Here is a 20,269-nt window from a genome sequence, read left to right on the forward strand (position 1 = left end):
TCAGAGTCCTAGAGTCAAGAGCTGGACTTAGTGAGGGCTATCACTCGTGTGCCCTCTGTTCCCAGAATGACTTTTTAATCGAAGAAACAAACATGAAATGTCTTCCATCAAAACAGGCAAGTTCACCAAGAAAGAAGATTTGAGACACAGGAACTAGTCCCATACAGAAGAATATCAAAAGGAGAATTTGCATGTGCTATAGAAACAGGCCTTAGAACAAAGTTAGCACAGACTAAAAGAATGGTGAACTTGTAGAGCCGTGGATGGGCGTGTCTCAAGGTAAGAACTGACAACTGACAGATTACCTGGTGTGACTTAGTACACTTGGAGTATGTGTACTAAGAATACATGGGAACAATCACTAATAGGTAGAAAGAAAATTAAGCAATTGAAAAAAAAAAGATAAGGGACTTATCTTTAGGAAATAAAGGAAAAATTATTTTCAGGAAATAATTTCTATCAGGAAACATAAAATTAAAGAAGAGAAAAAAATTCCTGTATACAACAATGTTCAACTGTGAACACTGGTACAGGCATAGTAACAAATACTAAGTCATGATTTTTTTTAGTGAGACGCAACTTATATACAATAAGGTACACAGACGTTAAACACACAGTTTGGTGAAAACTATGTCTTTTCCAATGGTATGGTGGTGTAACCACCACCGCCATCAAGATGTAGAACATTCCCGTCACTTAGAATAAATTCTTTGTGCTCTCCTCTGATCCATGTCCTCCCTGACCCTAAGACAACCACTGTTCTGAATTCTATTGCCATGATCACTTTTGTCTGATCTCGAGAGCACGCACTCCTTTGGGTCTAGCTTTGTTGGCTCGACATGACGTTTTTGAGACTTATCCATGTTGTTGATGAATCCACAATTTCTCCCTTTTTATTGTTTGGATAGTCCACTGAAAGTGTATATCACAATTTCCTTATCCCTTCTCTTGTGGATGGACGTTTGTTTTGTTGCCAGTGTTTGACTACTTTTTAAATTTTTTTTATTTTTTTATTTATTTGTTTGACAGACAGATTACAAGTAGGCAGACAGGCAGGCAGAGAGAGAGAGAGGAGGAGGCAGGTTCCCCACTGAGCAGGGAGCCCGATGCGGGTTTCTATCCCAGGACCCTGGGACCATGACCTGAGCCGAAGGCAGAGGCTTTAATCCACTGAGCCACCCAGGTGCCCCAGTGTTTGACTACTTTGAATAAAGCTGCTGTGAACATTCCATTAGGTATCTGTTTGTGGACACAAGCTTTCATTTCTCCTGGGTAACTGTGAGTACAATTGCTGGGTCAGGTGCCTGTTTATCTGTGTTAGAAAACTCTGAGGCTTTCCAAAGGGCTCATGCCATTTCACACTTCAACTGACAACACATGGGTGCTTCACGAGCTCTCTATTCTCATTAACATTTGGTACGGCCCGTGTTTTTAATTTTAGCCTTTTTTGGTGGGTATGTATATAGCACTTCATTGTGATTTCAATTTGCATTTCACTGATGACGAATGATTTCTTTTTTTTCACGTGCTCAAGGGCCATTCATATATCTTCTTTTGTGTGCTTGAGTCTTTTGTATATTTTAAAAATTAGGTCTGAATACTTGTTTCACTAAAAGCTGTAATGTAATTATAGTAATATATAGTCATATAGTCATATATATTCTGGGAAGGGATAGTGAATCAAGAGAGAGCAATCCTCATTTAACATAACAGAAGACAAAGTCACTAGATGTATTCAAATGGAGGAATGAAAACAGATATCATTCATCACATATGTTTTTGAAAATAGATTTATAAATGTCTGAAGAAAGAGATAAAGTGGCTGCTTCTGGGGCAGGGAACATCTATTTTATTATGATCCTTTGATATTATTTTATCTTTGAAGTTATGCACATGTCACTGCTTTGATGAAAAAGACACTTAAAAAGAAATAACTTACTGAGTCTATAATCACTGAGTCCGGTGTTCTTCCAGTGAAAACAAAATTCAGTTGCTTGGCTGCTCTGACCAATGCTCCTTCATCTGTTTTAGGAAAAAAGGTGAAAGCAAATACATGGTGAGGTAAGATAATTACCCCTCGTAAAACCGAACTATATCACTACATTTTTCTATTGAATGTTAAAAGAACTAAAATTCTGTTTATCCTGGCCCCTGCTGAAATCCATTTCTTTTGAAATCATATGAAGAAGCCAAAGGAACGAGAAGACTCGTCTTAAGGATCTGAGACTCGTATGGAACCAGGAGTCATATTTGACTGTTAACACACCTAAGAAAGGTAATTTAAATGTACCATTGGTCCAGAATATCCTATAAAAATTTTTTTCTCAAAATAAATGCACAAGGTTGTCTTACGTTTTATGCTTTTCCTCCTAAACCACTGAATGTAGAGAAATGCGAATTGAGGATTCAATTTAAATGGATATAAATGCATGAAGCTGTACATTTGGAACTACTGTAACACTGTGTGTCAACTCTACTCAAAAAAGGGAGAAACTTGGACAAAGGGGAAAAAAGAAATGGATATGAATGAACTGATGTTTGTTTTATTATCTGTTACTTTCATCACCGTATTATATCAAACTTTCTTGTTGCTGAGGGCAGGGATAAGAAACACTCACATAGGGTCCATCCTAACAATATGAGATGTAACATTTCTTCTGCTTTTTAGGAATTTGGTACATTCTGCAAGGTCACAGGTGCTGGTTTAGAATACAGCTAAAACATTAAAACAAAGGTCTTTAAAGTATGTTCCTTTCCTTCTTTCCTAAAATCTCGTAATCATCAAACTGTCCAATTTTACACTGAAAATAAGTTTAAAATTAAGCCTCAGCATTAAATATTGATAACCACGCTAATACATATTTTATGGCATCCCTTTCAAATGGTGAACTTTCTTCATCCAAATGCATATGCAACAAGCTCCCTGATTATCATTTCCAGAAGAGGAAAGCAAAATTGTTATTTCCAAAGAAGGGAGGAGACTCTACTAGCGTATAAAAATGTACTTTTTGTGTGAATTTTATTATTCCAATTTCCATACAATTTATGTCATATGCTAAAAATTATGTATATAAGGTTATATATTTTGTTTTTTTAGAGATTTTATTTATTTATTTGATAGACAGAGATCACAAGTAGGCAGAGAGGCAGGCAGAGAGAGAGGAATGGAAGCAGGCTCCCAGCTGAGCAGAGAGCCCGACGCGGGGCTCAATCCCAGGACCCTGGGATCATGACCTGAGCCGAAGGCAGAGGCTTTAACCCACTGAGCCACCCAGGCGCCCCAAGGTTATATATTTTAACATATATATATTTAATTCTGAAAACTAGGTTTTCTAATTAATAAATACATTTTTGTTATTAAAACATAACTTGGTTATTTTACTTTTTCAAATTAAACTGATTTTTTTTCTAGCCAACCTCAAATTTCAGAACAATTTTCCACCGGAAAAATACATTATAATTCCTTCCTTTGTACCTGGAGATGCTGCTTGGTAAATAATCTTATCACCTTCTCGCTCTGGTACTGCTGTGTGACAAACTGCCATCATTGTAAGAAATTCACATATTATAGGTGCAGTTGGCTGTAAGAAAGAAACACACAATTCACCCCTTTTCATTTAAACATTTTTACACTAATGACAGCAAAATTACTTATGTCTACTAAGACTATAGCTGTTCAGCATGGAAGATGTGAGGTTATAGACAACAAAGAAGCCGATCTCTGTTATGAGGAAAATATATTTTTAACTAAAATCATTCATTCTTACACTCTTTCATTCATTTTCCCAAACACTTACACAAAACAACTTGGTGTGCCAAATGAAAATAGCACAGTGAAAAAAGGTAGATATGGTCAAATCATGTCCTCAGAAGACAGGAGAGAAATTCCAAAATGCTCATTTACCCAGATCTAATTCCTGATTAGATTTAAACTTTTGGCATCTGATCTTACTGGGGTTCCACCATTTTGTGCTGAAGTGATGATGGCAGGGGATTCCGGGGATTCCTCTGTAATGCTTTGTCCTTTTCTCTCCACAAATGACAAACTTAACCTGATACATGTTTTACTAAATAAAAAGAATTGCTTGAGCAATTGCTGTGTATAATGGAATGGATTCTTACAGCCTGAGGAAGACATAAAAGTGGATCCTTTCTGCAAGGAACTTAGAGTTTACAAGAGAAAAGAAGCCAGATCTTTTTTCTTTTTCTTTTTACTTTTCTTTTTCGTGTGTGTGTGTGCATAGGCTTCATCCCCTGCATGGAGCCCAGCTTGGCACTCAAATTCATGATCCCAAGATCAAGACCTGAGCTGAGATCAAGAGTCAGATGCCCAACAGACTGAGCCACCCAGGTGCCCCAGAAGCCAGATCTTTTAAATTAAACATCCTGCTGTTTGGCTTCAGATGAAGGTAAATATAAAATAAAAAATATTCTTTTATGTCCTTGGACTAAAAAACAAAAAACAAGTGAAGTGATTGGGAAGGTAAATCACAACATTATTTGAAAAATCTGTTTTCAGGTTAGTACATAGACAAAACAGACATGGTCCTTGCTGTGTGAAGCCTAGCTTGTGGGGAAGACAGACACAGATAAATACATAAATATTTACTTATAGTGTGAAAGAACTATAAAGGAGAGAATGTGCAAATATCATGTAATGTGATCTGGGCCAGCCTGTGATCATTCTCAAGATAATGTCAGATTTAAGCTGCAGTTTTAACCTCATGAAGAACTGAGCCAAGGGTTTTGCATCAAGCAGGGATCACGTAAGACTGAAAAGATCCTATAGAAGGAAAGAATGAGGCGTGTTTGAGAAAATAAAAGCCACTGTGGCCTGAGGAGAAAGAAAAGAGCAGAGTGGATACGAGGAGACTGGCAAGCAGAGGCTGGCAGTGGACTCGGGGAGGGAAAGTGAGAATGAAGTAAAGAAGATTTTTCAGATATATTCTAGAAGTCACGATTGACAAGGGCCTGGCCACTCTATAGAGCTGAAGATGGATGGAAAAGGAGGTATCCAAAGCAGCTCTTAAGTTCCTGGAAAGAGAATTAAAATAGGTGATGGAGCAATCCAAATCAGAGAACACAGAGGGAAGAAGCGGTCTAGGTCTTGTGGATCCTGAACCTCTTATTCTATAGGTTTGCTTAAGAAGAAAAGATCCCCAAAGTACCTGTAACACACCTTGCTAGAGCTCCACTCCACCGCATAGGTTAGTAAGCCACCTGTGCTCAAGGAGCGTGTTTTGAGGCAATGAGTTTGAGTGTAGGTTTTGATATATTGAGCTTGGAGTGATGATGAGAAAAGGTTCTGGGGTTAAAACTCCAGGAAGCCATACCATTTGATCTGATGGAATTTTTGTTAAGTGTCAGTAACTTCACAAGTACAATGGTCACACTGGGTAGAAGTTTCCAGAATTCTTTTTGTATAGATCGGGGACCGGCCAAACAGATCGTCTGAAATGGTGAATAGTGAGCTGTTCTATCCAGATAGAATTCTATTATTTAATGTAAGATACTTTGAAAAGACAGAATATTGATTAATAAGAATTTCAAAACTAAATTCCTAATAGCCATGAATTTGTGTGGGCCAAGTAAAAAGGATTTAAAAGTAACAGATCTGGATAAGTATTAAAAATGATCATGAAACTAAAAAAAAAAAAAAAAAAAAAAAAAAGAAAGAATATACAAACATGGAAGATAATTCAGAGAAATACTCATCAGCTTTCACTCATCAACAAAAAGATAATGGTTTTATGTTGCTTACGTGATTATTTTGGAGGTTTTCCAGCAATGATGTATCACTAAATGTTTTTTCGTCTCCAAACTGTGAGCTCTGCCTGAAGGGGAAAATGGAGCAAATCTGGTTCATTTATATAAGCCACAGATCTATTTGTCACTTACTTTTTAAATAAATCATTATGCCTGTAAGCCTTTAATAGATTAAATATAATTTGGTCTGCATTCTAGATAAGATACCATAGATTTCATAACTGCACCATACATTATTTTCAAGCATTCTAAAATGTGATAGACTTCCGCAGTGTAATAAAAAATAGTATTTTATAGCTCATTCTTCTGCAGTGGAATTACACTGTAATCACACAAAGCTTAAAAAGATTTTTAAAAAAATAACAACACTGCTAAAATACCTAGAGGTGAATTTCTATTTCCATAATTTTTTCCAAGTTTTTAGAATTTGAGAATAAAGTTATAAAAAAAAGTTGACTCTTTTACTTTAGCCTATGAGAAATCTTTATTTGTAGAGTCTAACACTACATGATTATCATATGGAACATAAAAACATGAGCAATAAGCTTTATATACATCTTATCAACATCTACCACTAAGAAATATCTGACATATTTATGTATATATCACATTTGTCCTGCATATGTAAGAACAAATCATAAAAATGTATGGGATTTTTTTGGTGTTGGGATTATCTTCAGATGAGCAAACACTTATGTACTTCACATGAAATAAATGGAGTCAGAATTGCCTCTGTAATCTAGCTATTATGAATCTCATGGCCATGCAACTTAATATCAAAATGTTGAGATTAAAAGGAAGAACATAGAACACATAAGTGGGAATGTCAAACCCAAAGGCTATACTTTGCAATGTTCAGTGAAAATACATACATCTAAGCTTTGTGCATAGAAGAAAATTCTAGAACTATTTCACCAAGGAAAGATAATGTGTCAAATACTAAGTAACTGTAGCCCAGAAAGCTTTTGATCATAATTTTTACAGTTACAGGGTATTATCAATGCCAGTGTGCCAAATATCAAGAGTTTCATATCTTTAAAGCCAACAGTTTGAAAGGAAGAAGAAATCACTAAAGAAAAAAAGAATCTGATATAATTAAACATACACAGTATCAATGAAATATAACCAAAGGAGGAAGTTAGAAGGTTTATAGTAAGATACATCTTTATTTACATGTAGCAGTTTGATCTATTAATTCTGAGAAATGGAATATAGTACATCTTCATTAGAATGTAGTAGTTTTGAATTCTCAAAACATCCCTAGGAAGCAGAATAAACACATTATTCCTTTTCCTCTAGTTTTAAAGATGGAGGGAAAAATCCGAGATCTTTTAAATGACTTATCAATGGGAACACAAAAAATTGGCATACATTTCTCCTCCAAATACTATCATTTCTTAAAAATAGTTTATTACTGGGGCTCCAGAAAGTCTCCCTATTATTAAAATGTATTCATTAATGGTTCTTAGTTATACATTCCCACTTATTTGTTAGATAAATTGAAATGTCAAAGAATAATCACAGTAACATCTTGCATGTGGAGGTCTATTTTCCTTCCAAAGAATTCCAGACTAAAAGCCTTCACAAATCTGAAGATATGTCTTATTAATCTCACCAGAAACCCTTTTATCTCATAAATCAGTTACCATAATTGATATAACTTTCAAATGTATTTGTAACAAATAACACTAGATATGCAACTGAAATCTTTATATGGACACATTCCACCGTCCATATATCAATGAAGCTTCTACCATGAATAATGTTAAATAAGAACTCTTCAGTCAGAAAGTGACTTCTTCTCCAAGATCATAAGAACCATAAACCACTCATCTGCTAATCCACACAGCCTGGGTTGGATAACTCAGGCATGGAGCTCTCAACAACCCTCTCTGAAATCTTATAAGATGTTCACTTTTAGTAATTGTAAACAGATAAAATTAAGACACTCATGTCATTTCAAAATAAGAACCAACTGTATTAAAAGTGAAAGTGGTAATTTAAACTTAGTTGACAAAACTATGAATTTGCAAACTGCTCACAAATACAAATGCAAGCCAACATCAACATTTTGCTTGATTTTTTCCATAGAAATTTTTAAGTGGCACTTATGAACACAAAGAGACAAAAGAAATGATGGTGTTTTGCAAGAAGGAATGGGATAGAGAGGGTAACATTAAGGTGAGGAGAATGAGGAGCAAGTAGTCTGTACAATATAGATGGTAGTTTCTTGTAGGCTAATTTAAAAACTATGACACAGGGTAAATAATTATTTCCTGACTATACGAAAAAAAAAAGCGAAGAATCCCCATGGCATTAAAAATTAACAGAAAATTTAGAATGTATATAGCTTAATCAGTATCACCTATTTTCATATATTACAGTATGGACCTTGAAATATTTTTTTAAAAAGATTTTATTTATTTCTTTGACAGAGAGAGATCACAGTAGACAGAGAGGCAGGCAGAGAGAGAGGGAGAGAGGGAAGCAGGCTCCCTGTTGAGCAGAGAGCCCGATGCGGGACTCGATCCCAGGACCCTGAGATCATGACCTGAGCCGAAGGCAGCGGCTTAACCCACTGAGCCACCCAGGCGCCCCTGGACCTTGAAATATTTTTAAACTCAATTTATGTCAACAAAAGAATCATTAGAAAAAAAGAAGAAAAGAGTTGGATCCATCCTTTTCACCTTGAACCAAATAAACTCAGATGGATGAACAATTTAATAAAAATATTGAAGATACGGGGAAATTTTAAAAATAACTTAGGAGGGGAAAAACCTATGTATCAGACATAATCCAGAAAGCAAAACAAATAAGTAAATCTGACTATATATGGCTAAAACATTTCTGCATAGCAAAAACTATTGCAAGCAAAATCAAAAGCCAAACAAAAAACTGGGGAAAACTGTATCCAACTCATACAATGAAGGTTAGTCTCCCTGAAATAGAAAGAACTCATAGAAACCAATATGAAAAAGAAAAACAATGTAGCCAGACAACAAGCAGATGAGGAAATACGAGTGCCTTTAAATACAAACTTCAGTTTACCCTACAATGAGAGAAATGAATGCATCAATTTAGTAGAAATAAATTTGACAATTCTGTGCTGTTGTGATTATGGAAAAAGATAAATCATACAATTGCTGAGTATGAAAATTGGCATAACTTCTAATAAGAACAACTGAGCAATTTCCACCAAAATTTAAAATGCATATGTATCCCTTTGATCCAGTAATTCTAGTTCTGGGGAATTTATACTAGCCATCTACCTGGGGCAAAATGTTGTATGTGTAAATTCATTCTTTGCAGTACATCTTTAAAAAGATTTATTTATTTATTTGAGAGAGAGTGAGAGCATGCACCGGGCAAGTAGCGGGAGGGGCAGGGAGAGAGAATCTTGAAGCAGACTCCCTGCTGAGCACAGAGCCCAATGCAGGGCTTTACCTCAGGACCCATGAGATGATGATCTCAGCCAAAACCAAGAGTCAGATGCTCAACTGACTGAGACATCCAGGTATCCCTGCAGTACATTTTTTTTAATAGCAAAAGATTAGAAATAACTCAAGTACGATGCTTTAAAAAATTGTGGTACATCAACATAGCAAATGCTATACAAAAAAATAGGAAACTCTTCAGCTGATCTTGGACTGATCTCAAAGATGCCCTGTCAAAAGAAAAGCTGGCAAAATACAGGGCACATAGTATACTTCATTTTCTGTATATATCAGAGAGAAAACAAATACATGCATGTATATGTGTAGAACAGATCTGGAAGGATACATCTGAAATTGTTTACACTGCCTGCCTCCAGGAGGGGAGAGGAGGGCTCCAAGACAGGGAAGGGAGAAAAACCTTCCCCTCTTTATGCCCTTTGAATTTGCAACATGTTAATGCACTACGGACTTAAAAATCAAATTTAAATTAAAAATTAAAGACAAGAACAAAATCCATGTCAGCCACCTGTACTAGATGCACACCCTATACATAAAATAGATGTATACATTCTGCACACACACATACTACACACAGGCTCATACTGGAAGATAAAACTAGTAGGGAGGTAAAGCACCATTTTCTGAAAAGATCTGCACCTCCTGCTTTTAAATAATGCTATTGGCTGCAAATCAAAATCCCTTAAAGGGAGATTTAATTTTTAGAAATGACTTTGTTATTCAGAGTCATGTCCAGTCAAGTCCAAGAATATAAACAAGTGATTGAATTCAATAATATTTTTGTTAGACATCAGTTTTAACCAAAGTCATAAGACCTGCTTTTCTGTGTGGCTCATAGTATTTCTGAAGGCAATTACAAAAGAGGAGTTCCAAAAACATCTGTGAAACGGCTGCATCATTGAAACAAAGAAATTACCTGTCAACGTGACTACTTTGAAGACGAACATTAATCTGGATGTGTTAGATCTCATTATTCTACAGTCACACCTGGAAGGATGTTTTCATGAGTCTAGCTGTTGCAGCAGAAAAAATAAATACCACTCATTCCATACATAATTATAGACCAAGATGAAATGAGAAAATAAGACCAGAAAATAGTACTATCCACTGATACTATGATAATACTAAAAACCATACTCAATGACTAAGCATGGAACACATTAAGGGAATCCTTTTGGAGAATCATCCTCACTAGCATTAACTTCCAAAAATATATCAGAACAGTATGGAATCTATATTAAATAGTTAAGAAAAATAAATATGTTATCTGGGATTGGTTTCAAAATAATGGTGAGGGAAATTTATAGATGACATTGGTATTGAGCACGTACTATGGAAGAGAGTGAAAGGGTAATCTGTCTACTTTTGTTTAGGTTTGAAATTTTCCACAGTAAGCATGAGGAAAAGAAAAAGTGGCTATGGAAATACATAGTTGAAAACAATCACATCTTAAGAATAAGCAGATCTTTTCTCCAATGGTAGATGTTTCAAAGAAAAGAATCTCTAAGGTTTTATGTTAGATTACTGTAGTTGGCAGTAACAAGAAAACCATACCAATTTTGGAGTAAGTAGCTACTGGTTGGGAAATGATCTTATCTCTGTGAATTATTTTATACTAATATATTTAAGTGAATAAAGCTACAGCCATCACCCAACTATCTTTAATGTCAAGAGGGTATGTTTGAAAATACTCTCAAGAGAATATCACAGGTTTGCCTTCAAATTACAATAAATGTACAATAATCTGCACACATATAAGTTTTAAATATTGAGTTTTTTAAACTTAGCATTTTTGTGGTGAATATGGTTCAGCAGGACAGTAAAATGTATATAGGCTACAGGTTTTATATATGGAATTCAATGAACTTTGCACTGAAATGTGAAGCTGTTCACAGACAGGCATGAACTTTGATTATGGATTTATACAGTCATCTCTACTCTCTAGTTTATCCCTAAGACGAGCAGAATGATGATGTGGTCAGATGCCCGGAGCACAGGATTCATTTGGGATCTCACTTTTTTTTTTCCTTTTTCTTTTCTTTTCAACATCACACTTTTGATCTTGGTTTCCTTGGGAACATGAAATCAACTGGATGGGGGTTGGGGGAGATGCCAGATGTATTAATGTGCAAAATTTTTCTCCCTGTGCTAACTTTTCTCAAGTCAGTTAAATTGTACCTGCTCTTGATACCTTAATAAGAAAAGACAAAAAAAAAAAAAAAAAGACTAAAATGGTAAGGATATATTTTTTTCTTTTTTTCTTTTTTAGGATATTTTGTACTCTAAAAGTATATATACTTTACAGTTCTTTAATGTCTGTAGGACACAAAGTGAACAGCACCTACTTTATAATGGGGTTGTGTGAGGTTTTAACTCTGGCTTTCATGTTTCCTGGTTGTGTACTTTGGGGCAAGTTACTTATTATCTTTGCCAAAATTTCACCAATTTTAATATGGTCACGTCAATCACAGCTCTTCAAATATATCATGAGGATTGAGTGAGACACTGCAGCTAACACTCTCTGTGAGTATACTATGTCTAGACTCTATTCTAAGCACTTTAAAAACGGAACTCACTGGGGGCACCTGGGTGGCCCAATTGGTTGAGCATCAGACTCTTAGTTTCAGCTCAGATTGTGATCTCGGGTTTGTCAGGATCACCCCAAGTTAGGCTCTGTGCTCAGCCTGGAGCCTGCTTGAGATTCTCCCTCTCCTTCTGCCCCCCCACCCCATGCTCACATGCACACACACTCTCTCAAACAAATAAATCTTTAAAAAAAATAAATAAAAATAAAAACAGAATTTAGTCAATCTTCACAACCTCCCTATGATGTCCACATTCTACCAGAGGAAGACAGGCAGGCAGAGAGATTAGGTAACTTTTTCAAGGGCACCAATAGGATCCAGATGTGAACTTGGGTGGTCAGAATCCAAAGTCTGCATCTTTGACCACTGCAGTGGGCCAGGACAGAACAGAAGCTCAAGTAGTATCTGTTGTGTTTCCTCCTTGCAGGCCTGTACGTAACCGTTTGATAGATGAGTCTCAGAGGCTCAGCTTTATTAAAATTTATTATAAAGGTGGTAAATGCCTTCCCTATTGTTTATTTTTTAAAATACTAGTATTTAGGGACACCTGGGTGGCTCAGAGGGCTAAGTGTCTGCTTTCGGCCTAGGTCATGATGTCAGGGGTCTTGGGATCAAGTCCCGTGTTAGGCTCCTTGCTCAGCAAGAAGCCTTTTTCTCCCTCTGCTTGTGCTCTCGCTCTCTGACAAATAAATAAAAATCTTTTTTTTTAAAGATTTTATTTTTTATTTGACAGAGAGATCACAAGGCGGGGGGGGAGCTGGCTCCCCGCTGAGCAGAGATATCCCCATGCAGGGCTGGATCCCAGGACCCTGAGACCATAACCTGAGCTGAAGGCAGAGGCTTAACCCACTGAGCTACCCAGATGCCCCGAATAAAAATCTTTTTAAAAAATACTAGTACTTAAGCAGAATCATATAATTTATGAAAAATCTGGCATTTCTTATTTGGAGTTATCTAGTTTAGAAAATCCAACATCAAATTTTCCAGCAGGGTGTTTTACAAAGAGATCTTAACTAGATAATATGGTATCCTCTCTTTCCAAAAGGGATAGAAATCACAAAACAACCTCTACTGAAAGTAGGATATTTTAAACGACCTGAGTAAATAAACAACAATTTTTTACATTTCCATTCAATCTTCATAAAAATAGGCTACAGACAATTTCCTTAAGAATAAGAGTTCTTAGAAAAATTTGTATTAATTCTATACTAGTGAACAGTATTTACAATCAATAGAATTATATTAATGTTACAGGAAAACAATAAATAGATACAGTCACAAAAGTTTACTACATTCTTGAAGGATTAACTGAAAGGAAATAGCTAGTGCATTAAACTTGAATTATCCACCACCAGTAAGAAGCTTTAGAATATTTTTAAAAATGCTAAAAATTATTCAGTTGCGTGTAGGTGTCGAAACTGGATGACACTCCAAGCAATGCGTTTAAGTGTGATGACTCATCAGGTACCACATGAATCAAACAGCTGCCTCTGTCATTATTATGGGTATGAGTTTAGCTGCAAATTGTTATCAAAGCTCCACTGTATTGAAATCAAAGTCAAGTTGAAGAATATTAAATGATGTTATTGGACTTCCATGCATACTGGAAATGTGGCCAAATCATAAACACATGTATAACCTGAAAATAAAAATACAACCCCTTCTAAAACCACAATGGGTTCTATAGTTACCAGCATGAAAAGAACCTGTTCTCTGAAGTTTCGCGGGCCACCAAATCATGATGAGTGCGAGAAATACCAAAATAAACTTATACTGTTCTAAATGAAAATGTTAAATCCACGGAGGAGGGACTTTAAGGGAAAACAAACAAAACCCCTCAAAAGCATGGACATTAAAACTATAAAGTGATACCTCTAATATTCTAAAATTATTTATATTTCAGTTAACTTTAGTCCTTGGTAGCATAGTCTTCCAACATTTGTTCTAGGCATTTATTTTTGAAAATGTTCACGTTCTAGTCCCCAAATAGATTTACTAAACTAATGAAAAGGGATGTAAAGGAAATTTCTGCTTCTTGGGTAGGTTTCAGTAGCGTCTTTTTGTGGCTTGGTAGAGAATATAAATTGCAGCAGAAGGTGGCAGTGCTGAGCTAGAAAAGATAAAACTTCTCGAGTTCTAATAAATCTTGGCTAGTTCACAGGCCAGGGACCCCAAGTTGATCACTACAGACTTTATTATAGATACATAATGTAAACTCTAGCAAGCCTAACTGTTAAACTAAATGTCTGTAAAATGACTAAATGTTATGCAATAGGAAATCAAGGATAGTCATGGGATTTCAAGAAATAGGTTCTTTAGAGCATGCTGACCTCACCTGATCAATAATGCCTTTCCCCCCCAAAACTAGTGAAATGTGTTTATAAAACAATAAAATGCAAACTTTTTAAAGGAATCCATGAGACAGAAAGGTCCATGCAGCTTACCATTCATCAGGAGAACAGCCATAATCCTCAGGTTCAGGGACATGGCTTCAGAAAGCAAGAGGAGGGGCAGAAAGAGAGGAAAAAATCATCACAGAAAGGCTGGAAACATAAAAGCATGAGTAAAGGAAGTACTGAAAGATGGATCTTGAAAAAGTTAAGAAAATGAACTTTTAGTTGATTCTGAAAGAATGGCAGTTAGTATAGTAAGTAGAACACAACTTATGGTAGCTAAGAAGATTTACAAAATCATTCTTTAACAGGGCAGTCAACTCGCCTCTTGGTTGTGGAATTTACTCATTTGATTCCTAGAATTCAATATTCACTAAGAAAAATTTTAACCTAGAGGTTTAAATACATGCTAAAACCAATGGAAAATTAAGTACATATTCTATCATCAGAATAAAGTGTTTTAAGGAAACAAACATACTAATACTTAGGAACAAACTATTACACTGATAAAATTTGCCAAGTACATTTCAGAAACAAATTTGACTTTCATAAAGTAATGGGTCTTTAAACAGGCATATTAAAGTAGAAGTTAATTACATTTCTATAATTAAATGGAACCACATTTTAAAAGATGAATTGATCCTCAAAATTTTTCACCTAAATCATAATTCACTCATTAACCCATTTGTTATCTCAAACAGAAAATACATTCATTAATAATTTTAATTTCCTCCTTTGGCTCATTTGAGCACCAGGAAAAGTCTGACTGACATACAGCTTTTGTTTCTAACAGTCACTTGTATATTCAAAGGATATATAACAGTGCAGATTTTCTTTTATGTATTTATTACATTTTTCTTTCTACTGTTCAAATCTTTTCCAGCTTTGTGGAGATATAATTGATGTATAATCCTGCACAAGATTCAGGGATACAACAGGATGATTTGATACACTTACATTCTTTGATGTGATTACCTCCACAGTGGGAACTAACACCTGCATCTGTCACATAATTACCACTGTGTGTGTGTGCGTGGGGTGGGAAAATTCAAGATCTATTCTCTTGGCAGCCAGAACTCATTTTCTTATCCTTCATTTCTCTCACTATATATGACCATTCAATATTTTCTCTTTAAATGTATTAGATATCAACTGAGTTTAAAAAAAAAATGCAGAGTTCAGTAATGTAAATGTAGAGTGATTCATTGTTTTTGATAGATACAAACTTCACTGCAAACCCGTGGAGTCCTTTCACTCCCTCCGTGTCCATCCCGTTCTCTCTATCCTTCCACCAAACCCGCTGTGGCACAAGCCTCACCATTAGAAGGCATCTCTTTCACCTGCAAAGCAGGAAACTGCTTCCAGTGCGGTATCCACGGTCATTAGTCACAATGAAGGCAGTCCCCTCTATTCACTATTCTCTCTTGCACCAAATGACTTTTGTGGATGCTTGAGAGGAAGGGCTAACCGAGCCTCCTGTGGGCTGGAGTCCCAGAAAAAATGATGACCTGCTGCAAAGCTCTGTGGAAACTGGCTGCAGCCCAGCGCTTAAGGCAATCACTTCTGATCAACTTCAAGGCTTGGACTCCAGCCACCCCCAGACTGTACCAGGGGAGGCCAGTGCTACCCAAGCAAAAACACTGTGCTAAGGTTCTGTTATGTTGCACTGGTGCTGGACGGCAGTCCCCGATCTCACGTCAGGAAAGGGGCCAGTACATGTCTAGTAATATAGCTTAAAAGATGCAAAACTTGAGACTCAGGGTCCCTTCTCCTGGGTCAGGTCTAGCCCTGGCAGATGCTACTCAGAATGTGATGAGCAGCAGGAGACCCACACGCCTGCTACTGCCCCTGTGTGCATGAGTTTGCCCAGGACTGCTGCTGGGGCAGCTCTGGTGTATATGTGCTATCTGGTCATTCGCCTTTGTGTGCATGTCAATACTGCTGTATCCGCCTGGTAAGGTCTTCACTTAATCAAACCCATTCTTACATCTCAGCTCAAGGATCACTTTCTCACGGACCAGTCCCTGACCTGCCTGATTGGATCAAATCCTCATCACAGACTCATATGGACCTCTGCACTGTGTTTTATCTTTGATTATTTAATTAACACCCATTAATCCCCAATTAGACTATAAACTTCAGGAGGGCAAAGGCCTTGTGAACTTTTGCTGATCATTACAACCCCATCATTTAACAAAGTGCCACATACACAGAAGGAGATATTTGTTGAAGCATATATATGAACAAACAAACGGCATTTACCCAGCTCTTACCATGGTGGGCAGTAGGATAAATTTGTTGGTTATAATCTAGACCTCGGGGCTAAGTTTTATGGTAATTGTGCGGTTTCTTGTGATGAATCTCTTCTCAGTTTGAAGTACTGATCCTTTCAGCAAACATATTACTAAACAAAATATGGTCACGTTAAACTATTCATAGATTATATTCATATATACATAGGGATTGCTACATAGAGATTTTTATGGGGAAAATGTCAATGCAATACTTTTAACACTGGTTAAATGACTAATGCAACAAAAATCATTCTTTAGTTGGCTTACTAGAATTTTCTTTTTCAACTTCAGAGCCTGTACTCTGTAAAGTTTTGCCCAGCTCATCAGCTCATTCTAATAGTAAGGTCCAAATTACCAATAAAGATGATACCTAGGATTATAGCCTATTACATTCACTGTATTGAAAGTCCTAGCCACTGAACATAAAAGCCTCTTTACCCATTCCTGGTATTCCAGTTACTTTGATAAAATTGACTCATTTCTTACAGAAAGGAAGTTGCTGAAATGATACTTTAACAAATGTTTAGCAGTAGAATTTCTAGTTTGTAATAAGTTAAATTTACAGATGACATCAATTTACATTTAATCGAAGAAAGATCTAATGAAACAATCTAGTAAGTTTAAACACAGTAGCATCTCTGACAAAGTTGAACTCTACAAAATCATCATCACTGCTACGTATGTACAAATCTTTATTTTGATGCCCATGATGAATCCAATTTGGGCAGTGATTATATGAAAATGAGAGAAAAATTACCAAGATTAAATTTTGAAGCATTGTGTTAAGTGTTAAATATTATCGTCTTACAAACTGAAGGAATAATAGGCAAAAATGAAGATACTTCAAGTCCTCTCTTCAGACCCATAAAAGTCAACAGAACTCACCTCTGACTCTATCTAGGGTAAAACTAGGCTTTATCTTACTTCTTAAAAAATGCTTAACAAGGATCTGTTCTGAAATTGGAACCCCAACAGCATTTGTTAATTTATGAAAATGTGGGATGTTCTCCTTTATCCTGGTTTGTCCTGGGGAGATATAACACCATGCTTTCTTCCACTAGAGTTGAAGGTACATGTACGTAATAGTTCCCCATATTAAACAAGTGTTAACACTGCAACAGAGCAAAAGGGATTGCAAAACCATGTTATTTCCCCTCTGGGTTCCAATAAGCCAAGAGTGGCCGGAGGAAATTCCCACAGAAAGATGGCTGACAGTAACTACTTTTCTTGCTGAGTTTGGTGGAACTAAGGAACAGTGGTGTGTCTCTTACTGTAAACACCTAAGCATCTGAAGTCTCCTGTATCAACAACGTCCTATATCAACCACACTCTACGATACAATGTTGAAATTCCGAATGCCCATCAGGATGTTTGGGGGAGGGGATATTGACAAAAAAATCAGGGTTAAAGATCCTAAACACACAAACACAACACTACATGATTATTGGAAGCAGTTTAACAACTCGCTTCACTCAGCAAGTCTTCTGATATTCTCAAAAACATGATATATCACCCAAGAAAGAAATGTATTTCTGTTTATGTAAGTTAAAATTGGCAAACAAAAGAATACCTTTTAAAAAAATTCTAATAAAACATGTTTTTACATTTTTTATATCTAGAATTTTATACCTGGGACTTCATAATATAATTATATTATTATAATATAATTATAAAATTATAATTTTATACCTGGAACTTTAGAGATTATCTTCTCTCACTATCCTCAGTTTAAGGAATTTGGAATATTTGAAAGGAATTGTTGATAGTTTCATGGTAGATTAGTGACAAAGCTAGGACTAGAGGTCATGTCTTATGACTGCCCCCCAGTATTAAGAGATATTATTTGCCCAAGAGTAAAATTGTTTTTTTGGAAACTTAATCTAAATGATGACTGTTCTTAACTCTTAATATTTCTTTAATATTTACCAGTCTCAAACCGACCCTATCACATAAGGGTTGTCAATGATAATACCACCAACAGATCCAGAAAGAACAATGCTCTTTAGAACTAGTGCCTGGGCGTGTTTAAGGACTTGTTGCAAGAATAAGAAAAAACTTGACCGAATGCAGGAGACAGGCTAGATCTCATTCTAGCTTTCTGTTCTGGTAAGTTCACAATCAATATTTACTCATTTGAAGAACTTGCTTGTTCAATTGGAAACTGGCAAAGTAAAAATAAATTCACTTATGAATGTAGAATTTTTATAAAACAGTCTTCACGAGTCTGTCAGCAAGGATAATACAACACACTCCAGAATTACAGTCTGCCTTTCCTTCTCTTGCCTGGCGTACCTGTGGGTCAAATATGCATGATGTCGACAAGGGCGGCTGCCTGTCCCCCTCTAGGGCAGCTAACCAAATTACAAGGCTGATAGCAAGTGGTGGGGAGGAGTAAGGACAGCCTTTTCTAGGGGAGTTAGGAGAACTTCAGATAAAGAGGAAAGAAGCAAAATGGATTCCAGCCCTGGAAACAGTAAGTATGCTTCTTAAATTAACATCCCATCTTCACAAAGTGTGAAAAAGCCGTTCAATCAAATGTCTTTTTGGCTTCATTTACACATAGAGTTTGAAGTCAATTTTAGTCACGCTCTCTGCTAACCCAAAGAATAGGGTGTCTGCCTCCATCTACTTCTCTCTGTAGACCCTTGTATAGGAGTAACCATTGCTTTTAGAATTTTTTACCAAATGGTTATTTATTTGTAATTTTAACTAAGGCATTTTCAAAATTTAATACATTATTTTTATACTAGCTTACTGTTTGGAGACAGAGTGTGAGTGGGAAAGAGTGAGTACAAACCAGAAAACCCAAACGGAAGTGCTCTTGCTTAAATGGTTGAGGGATCGGTATTTCCCAGTCTCACTTAGAGATAAGGATAGTTGGAAAATTTGTTAATAGGTCATGGTCAAGGTCACTCCAACCAAGGAAAGTTTCATCTTTTGATCACGTCCTTTTTGGAAATGTACAGATTAATTTAGTCACATTATCCTAAAAAGTATTTCAGAAAGAAGGCTTTTGAAGGATTTAGGTAAACATAACTCAAAGAAAGAAATAAATGGATTCTTAACAAGCATATTGTAAAGGACATTAGGAATCTGATAAAAGTTTCTGAGAGTATTATACATTACACACTAGATTTCAGAGCTTCATGTCCCCACCTCCTTCCCACCATCAGAAATTTAGACTGCTTGTGATTGCAAAGAGGAGAGACAATAAAAGAAAAAGCAAATCAAAGGCGTAACTATCAGAGAAACAACAATATTTTAACATCATTGAAAACTGCCCAAGGACACTCTGTACGTTATTACAACATTGTACTCTAACTTCACGGCAATGTAGAGGGAGCTCTATTTTTACGTCATGACCAGAGCCAGATAGAGACCTTTAGCAAACTCCAAACATGGGAATACTACTGGGTAGAACCTCCACCTCATAGGTAATTCCAAATGAAAAATAATTTCAAACTATAACACAAAAACAGGGGCTTTTTATGTCAAAAAAAAAATTTCCACTAGTAAGAACTCTCAAAACATGCCCAACTATTAGCACTAATTAAATGCATGCTTCACATTCTAATTAAAGGGGGGAAAAACTCACCCATAAGCAACTCCAGCTATGGTGCACTTCTTAAACTGCATTACATTGCAGGTCAGAGTACCAGTTTTGTCAGAGAATATGTATTTTACCTAAAAAAAAAAAAAAAAAGTTTAAAATTTCTCATCAAAATTTCAGAAGTCTTTTTATGTCAGTCTCTCACAGAGGGGGAAAATGCCCCTTAAAT

The 20,269-nt window shown here is 36.1% G+C and overlaps 1 protein-coding gene across 1 annotated transcript in view; it reads right to left on the reverse strand.

Moving 5' to 3' along the window:
• The window catches only part of ATP8A1 (ATPase phospholipid transporting 8A1), a 227,811-nt gene that overhangs the window by 123,186 nt on the left and 84,356 nt on the right, over positions 1-20,269 (reverse strand). Inside the window, exons 14-18 of the mRNA XM_080797542.1 lie at positions 20,086-20,174; positions 14,248-14,292; positions 5,762-5,834; positions 3,476-3,581; positions 1,940-2,022 (exon numbers count right to left, since the gene is read on the reverse strand). Coding sequence (XP_080653668.1) covers positions 1,940-2,022; positions 3,476-3,581; positions 5,762-5,834; positions 14,248-14,292; positions 20,086-20,174 — 396 coding nt within the window. The remainder of the gene's footprint in view (positions 1-1,939; positions 2,023-3,475; positions 3,582-5,761; positions 5,835-14,247; positions 14,293-20,085; positions 20,175-20,269) is intronic.

The sequence above is a fragment of the Martes martes genome (assembly GCF_963455335.1).
Source record: "Martes martes genome assembly, chromosome: 2".
NCBI lineage: Eukaryota > Metazoa > Chordata > Mammalia > Carnivora > Mustelidae > Martes > Martes martes.